This window comes from Opisthocomus hoazin, chromosome 15, assembly GCF_030867145.1.
Source record: "Opisthocomus hoazin isolate bOpiHoa1 chromosome 15, bOpiHoa1.hap1, whole genome shotgun sequence".
NCBI classification, from domain to species: domain Eukaryota; kingdom Metazoa; phylum Chordata; class Aves; order Opisthocomiformes; family Opisthocomidae; genus Opisthocomus; species Opisthocomus hoazin.
Genome location: NC_134428.1, coordinates 12,672,297 through 12,682,494, shown reverse-complemented (window position 1 = coordinate 12,682,494; position 10,198 = coordinate 12,672,297). Strand labels below are relative to the sequence as shown.

Below are 10,198 nucleotides of genomic sequence, written 5' to 3'. Positions count from 1 at the left end.
CTCCCCGGGCACCGCGCAGCAAGGCGCCTCCCCATAGGCTGCCTGCCGGCACGTGACCTCCGGGCGCCGCGCAGGCGCAGAGGGGCAGCTCCCCCCTCCCGCTCCCTGAGGCCACGTGGGCAGCGAGCGCAGCGCGGAATTAAAGCTGCTAATTAAAGGGGAGATTTAAAATTAGCGATGCAGCCTTGAGCACGAGCGCTTGGGAAACGGGAGGCAGGTTGGGCGCACGCCTCTCCTGCAGTTCCCCTCCCCCCCAGTCCCCAGTTCTGCACTGCAAGAGGCGCTGGGGGGACCCATCGCGTTGCCAACAATGACCCTAAATCCTGAAAAATCCTGAAATTCGAGGTTTTGAAGGGTTTTTCCTTGTCCTTGAAGCTCTACGACATGGATAGGATAGGATAGGATAGGATAGGATAGGATAGGATAGGATAGTTGGAAGGGACCTACGACCATCATCAATCCAACTGCCTGACCAAGAAGTTAAAGCTTATTATTGCCTTATTATTATTTACCTTCCAACAAACACCATTTCCTCTCCAGCTGCTTCATCCAACTCAGATTCTCACAGCTCCCACCTAGTTCATCTGTTCTTTCCAGCCAGCGTGCAACCAGGTGACCGCAGCCACCGCATCTCCTCCGATGAGGACAACAGTGGTTGAGGTCCTTGTAACAAAGCCAGGAATGTGTAGAAAAGACCCTTTTTTCTTTCTTTTTCACCCAGCGGAGGGGTCTTGGATATCGCAGCAGGACGTTAGCTCAACTAACGGGGCTTGGGTCAGGCGTTTCACTGTCACGACACACACAACAAGCTCTGCTGCCCTTCCCGTGATGCTTCCGCGCCCGCCTGCGCCTCGCCCAGAGCTGGCCAGCACACCACAGCCGGCCTCTGGCTTGTTCTCAAGCTACCATTAACTAAACACACCGGATCTCACCCCAAAGGTTCATGACTTGCTGACCGAGGCGTGTGAAGAGGGGATTTCCTGATCTTCTAATTGAAGATCTAACAATCTTCTGATTTCCTGACCTTCTAATCGCTATTTGAAAGATAAAGCGGCAGAATTCTTCACACTTCTTAAATTGTTTCCTTTAATAGGAAGTGCTGCTTTATTCTACCTTGTGCTTCTGAAACAAACATTTGTGTTCCAAAAATATACAGTGTACATGTACTCTGTGGCTATAGATACAAACATTTACAAAGAAACGAGCAGGCTGGAGCTGACTAGCTGGAAAAATCTCACGCCTTTGCTTCTGGATCTCCTAGCGCAAGACCTGCGGGGCGACTGAAAAAACACATGATTGAGAAATATCACACCCTTGGCGATTATATGAAACAATGCGGTCGTAAAAAAATCCCACACGCCACAGAGGTCAGGGGTTTCTGCTGCCTTGTCCCACCCCCTCCTTTCGTCCCCATGATCTGCCTCAGCACCTGCATCCCATGTCCGGACGGACTGCAGCCGACCCGCCTGCGGCTTCGCTGCTGCCGCCGAAGGGCTGATCCCTCACGCCAGCACTGCTCAGCTTTACACCAAAGAGGAAAACGCGGTTCTCGAGACATTTGGTTTCATCTGCAAGGCTTCCTCAAACTACGGGACACTGGGTACACTCTACAGTCTTAGCATTTTAGCGAATAGGTCGGTACGGGAACGTCATTCCAGGTATGAACGTTTGCACAGGGTGAGCCGGGAGCGCTGGGTGAGCCGGGAGCGCCGGGTGGGCGGCGTGCGCGGGGTAGCCTAGAGGAGGAGTGTGGATATGAGGATAAAATCCTGGTGGGAGAGCGCCGTGGGTCGGTTGCTGGACTGGACCCGAAATCACCAGCTGGAGGAGGCTGTGGAGAGAAGTTCAGACAGGCATGAGGATTGTTTAGAGAAGAGTTGTGTCGTGGCTCTCCCCTGCCCACAGGGCCTGGCTCTGCGGACAGCTCATAACCAACACACAGCACTGCTGAGAGCCAAGAGGACAGTGATTCAATCGTGCTCTTTACAGCTTCCTGCAGACTCTTTTTTCAGGGTCAGGTAAAACAAGCGGGGAGCTGGGGATGGGACAACTCTGGGGCAGGTTCCACACTTTAATTTCATTTTCCCTTTCCGTGCGTTTGTTCTAACACAGGCCCAGCATGGTATCTGTATGGTGGGAGCCACTGAAGTCTCCTTCAGCCAAGAGTCCAGCTTGCCAGGGAAGAAGTAACCAACACTATCACCTTTATTCCTGTGCCAAACTGCATGTGAGTAAAGGCCAACTTCCAGAAAGTAAACCCGAATTTTTAGAGGAGATTTTGCCTCAACAGCCCTCAAGTGTGTATCTTGGAATATGCATCAAAACCAACACAGCTGCAGAAAGGTCTCTTACTTGTTATGCGGTAGCCTGGAGCACAGAGTTCTGAGGTCATCTGAAAGAGGACAGAAGACATAACAATAAGGGTAAAGCAGAAATTAAAGCCGTTTTCCTCTGCACTCCTCTCTCTAGGAAGGTCCAGTTACTGCAAAAACCTCCAGTGATCAACAGATCCAGAATCCCACCCTCATGCCAAAAACTTCCATAGAGAGAAAACGTTTCTCCACCTCACCAATTATTACCTCAGCTTTCCACACCAGACACTTTATTGTATGTTCCACACTTAACCTATGCTGTCACGCGGGAAATGCAGCTCCATTTTGAGGCAGACCAAGCCCTAGTGTACAATTTGCGATACCAATACACTAACAAGAAGTAACTAAGACATAGGAAACTCTGCTCACTGAACATGGCATTTATGGTGAGTATGGCATCAGGTCAAAGCAAGGCAAAGCTTATCCAGAATACATTTTGTATTGGTTTTGGGTGTTTTTAAGCAGTGCTAGTGTAAAGAAAGGGTTGGGGGTTTTTTTTGCTGAGGTCTGTCAAACAGAAACGGCACCTTTTTTACCATCTCCAAACTTCAGCTAAAGCAGAATAGCTAGGACCAAGGTATTTAACAACACACCCTGTTGCTAGAGTCCTTTCAGGAACAGCTTAAGAACAAACTCCTGCCTTTGTAGATGAACGCACCCCCAAAACGCTCAAATAATTGGTATTTCAGCAGCTACTTAAACACCGAACTACCATCCACTTCTACGGTAAGAGCAAGCGCTCAGAATGTACCAGCTGAATAGCTAAGGAAAAACACAGCTGAAGTAAGCCATCAACTCAAAAAACTCCACTTTTCTGCTTGTTCTTGTTACACCCACAGCTACTTTATAAAAGCTTAGAAAGAAGAACACTGAGATTCGACCAGCAGCACTGGTTCAGCCAGGGCAAAAGCCTCAGGCACCGGCTGAGGCCGCTCGCCGCAGGCGAGGTCTGCACTAACTGTCCCGGCTGCTGGGGAGCTTTAAGCCTTCTGGTCACACTAAAAATCACCCGTTTTCAGGAGAATGCATCAAGAAAACAGCCTGTCGGACCCCATGCTGTGTTGAGACACATCCCATTTTCACCTCTGCAGGTCTTTTGGAAAGAACTGGCTTTGGCAGCAGGACAGGCAGACAAAAGCCACGATAGCCAGCTTCTTTACTAAGCTGAACTGAAACTGTAGACACTGTAATGGGGTCTCATTGCAGGGGAGCTGAAGGCCCACAAGTTGCAGATGAACAGTTTTTGTTTGCTTTCAAAACTCCTTTTCTAGCACACCCACCCCACGCTTCACCTGCTTCACGGTCTCTCCTCCAGCAGGCAATCTCAGGGGAGTCAAACTGAAGCACAATTAAACAGTGCTTTTTAAATAGCTACGAGCAATTCCGAGGGGGTCAAATTTGTCCCCGTGCCGGACACCCAGATATAACCCCCGTGTGCGCACTGCAAGGTCGAAGATCGGTTCTTCAGCTCTGCAAAGCAACGCACCAGCCACCTGCATAAACGATCTCTCGTTCCTGACTCTCCATCCAGCTATTTTTCCTGAACTATTTCCCACACTGTCACTTCCTAAGAGCAGCAAACTACTACTTTTGCTGTGAACATGTTGATCTTTACTCCTCTCACCCGAAAACTCCCTCTTACATCTTCTGCACACTGTAGGAAAAGAATCCCGTGTCAGGGTCTCCACCAACCCCATCAACAACTTACCTCTGGTGCACAGGAGCGCTCCCGATGCCATGGCCACTTGCAAAGCCTGGGCCAGTCTGTCTAGAGCCAGTTCAATCTCTTTGGATGCATTGAGAGGATTGAGTTCGTCAGACAGTCTGTTCATTTCCTCGACGAGCGGAACCACGTGGTCAAAGGGTACTAGCCCCAGGCGCCCATAAAGATTCTTCTCCGTTAAATGCCCCTGAAGCATCATAAGGACCTGCAGGACACTTAGATGCAGTTTTGAATAGAGCTGGTGGCAATCTCTGTCTTCTCCTGAAGTCGAGTCCTTGGCAATTTTGCTGGGGGGATGTCCATTTGAGAGAGACGCTTTCTTCTTCCTTTTATAAGCCAAGGGGGCCTTCACGCACCAACGGATCAGTCCAGTCAGTGGGGTGAGCTCTAAAAACCCTATTGGCAGGTTGGCTGCAATAGGAGTGTTCAGAAAGGTGATGAGGATCAAGCGGGGGTCTTCAAAGATCCAGGAAACAATCAACTCGAGCAGATCCGAAGGAGGGATGAGATCATCTGAAGACATGAAAGATACTATTGAGTAAGCTGAGCCTTGCACTGGAGCACCAGACAGCAGTCTTTAATTGATCTCTCACACACCCCTTTCCCACGCTGTCACAATGACAAAACCTCCCCAACTCTGCTGTTTTTTTTCAAGACACCAAAGGTAGGTGCTCATTTGTCCCAGGGAAGAGACAACCACGTTCCTGTCAACTTCACCTTTTCCACCACCAAATGCCAACACTTATCACTTATTGAGGCCTGTAACTAGTGGTGTCCCCCAGGGGTCAGTACTCGGCCCAGTCTTGTTCAATTTCTTCATCAATGACCTGGATGAAGAGTTAGAATGTACCCTCAACAAGTTTGCTGATGACACCAAATTGGGAGGAGTGGTAGATACACCAGAAGGCTGTGCTGCCATTCAGCGAGACCTGGACAGGCTGGAGAGTTGGGCGCAGAGGAACCTGATGAGGTTCAACAAGAGCAAGTGCAGGGTCCTGCAACTGGGGAGGAACAACCTCATGCACCAGTACAGGCTTGGGGCTGACCTGCTGGAGAGCAGCTCTGTGGAGAGGGAGCTGGGTGTCCTGGTGGACAACCAGTTGACCATGAGCCAGCAATGTGCCCTGGCTGCCAAGAAGGCCAATGGGATCCCAGGGTACATTAGGAGGATTGTGGCCAGCAGGTCGAGGGAGGTTCTCCTCCCCCTCTACTCTGCCCTAGTGAGGCCCCATCTGCAGTACTGTGTCCAGTTCTGGGCTCCCCACTTCAAGAAAGATGAGGAGCTACTGGAGAGAGTCCAGCGCAGGGCTACGAGGATGAGGAGGGGACTGGAACATCTCTCCTACGAGGAAAGGCTGAGGGAGCTGGGCTTGTTTAGCCTGAGGAAGAGAAGGCTGAGAGGGGACCTAATAAATGCCTATAAATATCTGAAGGGTGGGTGTCAGGAGGATGGGGCCAGACTCTTTTCAGTGGTGCCCAGCGACAGGACAAGGGGCAACGGGCACAAACTGAAGCAGAGGAAGTTCTGTCTGAACGTGAGGAAGAATTTCTTCCCTCTGAGGGTGATGGAGCACTGGAACAGGCTGCCCAGGGAGGTTGTGGAGTCTCCTTCTCTGGAGATATTCAAGACCCGCCTGGACAAGGTCCTGTGCAGCCTGCTGTAGGTGACCCTGCTTCGGCAGAGGGGTTGGACTAGAAGACCCACAGAGGTCCCTTCCAACCCCAAACATTCTGTGATTCTGTGATCCCCATTCTCAGCCAAGCTTCTTTGGTCATTTTCTTCTCTCCCACCCATCATCTGCTCATTTCTTCTCTAAACTCAGTCTCCATTTATCCCTTGCCACAGGAAGTACAATGGGTAAGCAAACTGGTAAAACTTGCTGGCACTTCATTCTCTGCACCACAATCAATCAACTCACTTTCTTTAAGACTTACCTAAATAAGCACGTCTCAGAAAAATTTAACACAACAACACAATCACACGACAGGCAAAGGATTATATGATTATGTAAAGCTTGAAGTAAGAAGTGAAAGGCGGTCATGAGCTGAAGCTTTCACTACAGACAAGAGAAACACTGACTTCACAGTCATCGTGCATGATCCCGTCACAGGGGCAGGCAACCGAATCGAGCGACGTACTTTGTGGGCTGTGTACAGTGTCAACAAAGGGCTCAGCACAGAACTATCTGGCCAGGTCTTTTGTACCGGACATGACTTATCATGACAAATCACCTGGACTACAGAACTACTAAGGCGCACTCGATACAGAATCGGTATTTTCCAGTTTTTAGCTTTTCTGAGAGCCCCAAGTATCACAGATGCTGCTATTTATGTGATCGACTCCTGTCCTCAGGACATGGTGGAGACTGCCCAGTTACAGATTGCTCTTTGAAGAGTAAGCTTCCTTTTCTTGCGTCATCAATAACATCTCAAATAAACAAAGGAATTAAAAAAAATTACTTCCTATAACTCCTGTTATTTCCTTTCTGACATGTCTTTTAATTAGTCGGATGAATTTCGAAGTGGTTGCACAAAACAGATACAAAATAGTGAGCAGGAATATGCTACAAGGTCTACCAAATACTTTTTTAACAAAAAAGCCTAAGCCTGCACCTCTCTCTCAATAGTGAGAAGCTGCTTATCTGGAGAAGACAGTGCAAAACATTTCCTTTATCAGTAACAAATAGCGTTTGCTTTTTTGATGTTGGTATTTAGCATGTGGTTGTGCCCTACTCTACCAACAGCTATCTGTCCCTCTTGCAAAACAGAGGTAAGTCGATCTTATTTTAGACACCTACACGTTTCTAGTGTCGGAGCAACCACCACCTATAGGTCATATCACTAGCTGGTCTCACAGGCAGTTAAAGAGCACACCGGAGGTACGCTGTCGATTGCTCTTCTTGTCACTGCTCAATAGAAATCCCGCTCCAGCTTGCAAATGCTCAGAATTTGCATCTTACCCCCTTTTCGGAAGGAATTGGGACTGACAAAGCCCATACACTGGGTAGGTGACACACAACAGGGACGCCACGCTGCCCAGCCTAGGCAGATCAGCTTTCACTCCTAAAACCAATCAATAAGTACGGTGTCCGTGCCCTTTGCCCTCCGTGGAGGACACTGCCCTTTGTGTCTGGCGTTATCCAGCTGCTTCTCCAGCAAAGCCTCTCCCTTCAGCCAGCAAGTCGTTATTTTTATTCACATCCCAGGGACAGATGATGCAACAGCCACACCCCTGAGCCGCTTCTGGCAATAATTACATGGCAACAAGCATCCTCAGAATTTCAGCAGTTCATTCTCTTGCAACAGTTAATTTGTGTTGCATTACTCTGCATTGCTTACTTCAAAAGACACAGGTGGGAAACACTTACCTGAAGAGAGGTCATAGAGCGCTGTGACGGATGTAATGAACTGGCAGCAGAAGCGAGGGCTGGCACTGAATATCTGCTTCAGCGTCTGGATGGACCCTGGCAGCAAGTTGCAGTAGTCATCGACCAAGGCTCGGGCTAGCCTCACGCAGTAGACGGCAGGGGTTCGCTGCAGGGGTGCGGGATGGCACACAGGGAAAAGCGGATTAAGCCCAGTCGCAGAGAGTTCTACAGAGCTGACTTCAAAGTTTCGATGCCCAAGCCCTCTGCCTGCCCCCCTCACCCAGCCGCTTCGCTGCTTCAACATTCGTTTCCACTTTCCCAAAATTAAAGCGCACTTTCCCTCTCTCTCCCTGCATGTCAGAGATTCACTCAGACAAACAAAATTACCATTTCACAATACTAAAATAGATGGTGATATTTTGTGTTTACAATATCTGTAATTTAGAATTAAAGCCTTTTACATAATAATAATAATTTGACTCACATGGAGATTTTTTTACTACTTCAGTAACATAGTTCTGTAGTGCAACTAATTCAGTATCAGAACAACTAGTTCAGCAACCCCTCGGTTACACTTGATGTTTTTAATGTGGAAAAATTCTGTGCAGTCTTCATGTCACTCCAGAGCTGTGACCTGCAAAAAACTACACCTTCTTCTGCTCTCCAGGTGACATCCCCTCCTCCTCCACCAACGCTCATCAGGTGGGAAAAAAGGGACCCCACAGAAACCGTACTGCTCTGCCTCCTACCATGCTTCCCTCCCAGCACAGCCTTTCTGCTCGTCCCCTCCTGTAACACAGGTGACTTCTGCACATCCCGCAATGGCAGCGGGAACAAAGATGCGCTTCCAAAGGTCCACAGTGGGGAATCTCAGTGGGAAAGGAGGAGACAGAGGAGATCCCTGACATAACTGTGTCCACGGAAGACTGCAACAGATGCAGCTATTTTGTGCCCAAATCTTAACAGAGGTCTGCCTCCTCTGCCATGCCCAAACTTGCATCATCAGGCACAGTTTACTTCCCAAACTCCAGAGGCACCTTCTTTGGGCAAGGCGACCATTAACTGCCACAGTTTTGTTCCCTGTGTTGGTCAAAGCCTCCACTGATCCCTTTCAACATGCTGCAGGGGAAGGAAAAAAATCAATACCATTTTCATCGACAGTAAAAAAACCCCAAATCTTCTTCTGCCAGCACAGCGCATACATGGATTTGCAAAAGCTCTACCTTTATGCTGGAGCAAAGGAATGGACACGAGCGCAGACATGGGGTGAAGGCAGCTGCAGCAGCCAGCTGTTGTAGCAGCTTAAACTGCCATGGAGAAGCAGCTGATGGCAACCAGCTGTCACCAACACTTAGGTGACACTCTCTGCCTCAGCTCACCCATACCCACAGTGGCATGCTGCCTCGCGCCGTCCCCGAGACTGCCCTGCCCGCACAGCAGTTGTACCTGCAGCCAGAAGGCAGCACACTCCAGAACAGGAACCCTGCACACAGCCACTGCCATGGAAACCAGCTTTCCCAGTAAGGCCATCCTGCTGTCATCTGCTTTGTTTCCTTGAGGGCTGAAGAGAGTCGAGAAAATGATCTGCCGGACTGAATCCTTGGTTTGCTCTTGGAAATAATTGCACATGATCTCAAGCAGCTGAAGTTCCTGAAGCGAATTCAACCTCTGAAAGAAAAGAAAAGCAAAGCTGCAATATATACTGAGGTTCTTGAAGAATCGAGAGCTGCTTTGGTGAAACACAGGAACAGTGAAGGCCGAGAGCCTCCCTCGGGTGTTAAGAATTCAGTCTTTATATACAGCACACACATTCAATCTTCCTGAACCACCGCTGCATTTACCTACTTCCGCAGAAAAGCTCTAGGTTGCATTTGAATACCTGGATACCCAAGACTGGTGCTTGCGCTACCAGCAAGCGCTACACACAAACAGAGAGATGAGACCAGTACCAATACTGGGGTGAAAAATATTTCCTCCCTCTCCAAAGAGCAGCACTGAGGGCACCGCTGGGCAGCTCGGGGAGGGTCATGGCTGGGCCCAGCAGCCCACCAGGCCCCAGGCCCATGCACCCTGACATTCCCCAGCAGCTGCAGTTTCTGGTCGCTGCTCTCCGGGAGGTCCCCACCCTAGCTCCAGCCCATGTCCACCATCTAAAAACCCCGGCGGAGCTCAGCTGCAGCGCTGTGAGGCGGCAGGCAGTCCCCAGGGGCCCTGGCTGGTCTCCCAGAGTCCCGGTCAGCCCATCGGGGTCTCGCCAGCCCCCTCCCGGCCAAAAAACCGGCACCCCAGGGACCCCGTCCTGTCCTCCTGGGGACCCGGCCTCCAGCAGCAGGACATCCTCCCCCCCCCCCCCCGGACCCCGTCCTGAGCTCTTGGGCCCTCGGCCTCCACCGCCCCCCCCCGGGGCCGCGGCCGCCGTCCCAGGCCTTACGCGGGCGGCAGCCCCGGGGCCTGCCCTGCTCCCCCGGGGGGCCTCGCCCTGCGGCCGGGGCCCACCTTGGGCGGAGCGCCGCGCTCCTTGGGGACCTGGAAGAGGAATTCCTCCAGGAGCTCGACGGGGCCCTTGTCGACGAGGGGCAGCGGGGCGTTCTGCAGCTGGCTGCTGAAGTAGATGTCCAGGTGGTACAGCACCTCCTTGGCGGCGCTCAGCGCGTCCCGCCGCAGCAGCGAGTGCCGGATGTCGTTCATGGCTCCAGCCCCACCGACAGCAGACCCCCCCCCCCGCTCTGCTCTCC

The 10,198-nt window shown here is 50.9% G+C and overlaps 1 protein-coding gene across 1 annotated transcript; it reads right to left on the bottom strand.

The window, feature by feature from the left end:
* Nucleotides 1-1,069: 1,069 nt before the first annotated feature.
* Nucleotides 1,070-10,198, bottom strand: INTS15 (integrator complex subunit 15). The gene is made up of 6 exons (XM_075436378.1): nucleotides 9,960-10,198; nucleotides 8,910-9,131; nucleotides 7,464-7,629; nucleotides 4,081-4,608; nucleotides 2,353-2,392; nucleotides 1,070-1,831 (listed from the first exon to the last, which is right to left on the bottom strand). Exons 1-6 carry the CDS (start codon nucleotides 10,149-10,151, stop codon nucleotides 1,624-1,626), a joined length of 1,356 nt encoding a protein of 451 aa, XP_075292493.1. The 5' UTR covers nucleotides 10,152-10,198; the 3' UTR covers nucleotides 1,070-1,623.

What these genes read in the sequence shown, in the direction of transcription:
- INTS15 (XM_075436378.1), bottom strand. Translation starts at nt 10,151, where the DNA reads ATGAACGACATCCGGCACTCGCTGCTGCGGCGGGACGCGCTGAGCGCC. An exon ending in AGCGCGGCGCTCCGCCCAAG is followed by an intron (nt 9,132 to 9,959) that starts GTGGGCCCCGGC and finishes CTTTTCTTTCAG; the next exon opens with AGGTTGAATTCGCTTCAGGA. An exon ending in AGCGCTCCTGTGCACCAGAG is followed by an intron (nt 2,393 to 4,080) that starts GTAAGTTGTTGA and finishes GTCCTCTTTCAG; the next exon opens with ATGACCTCAGAACTCTGTGC.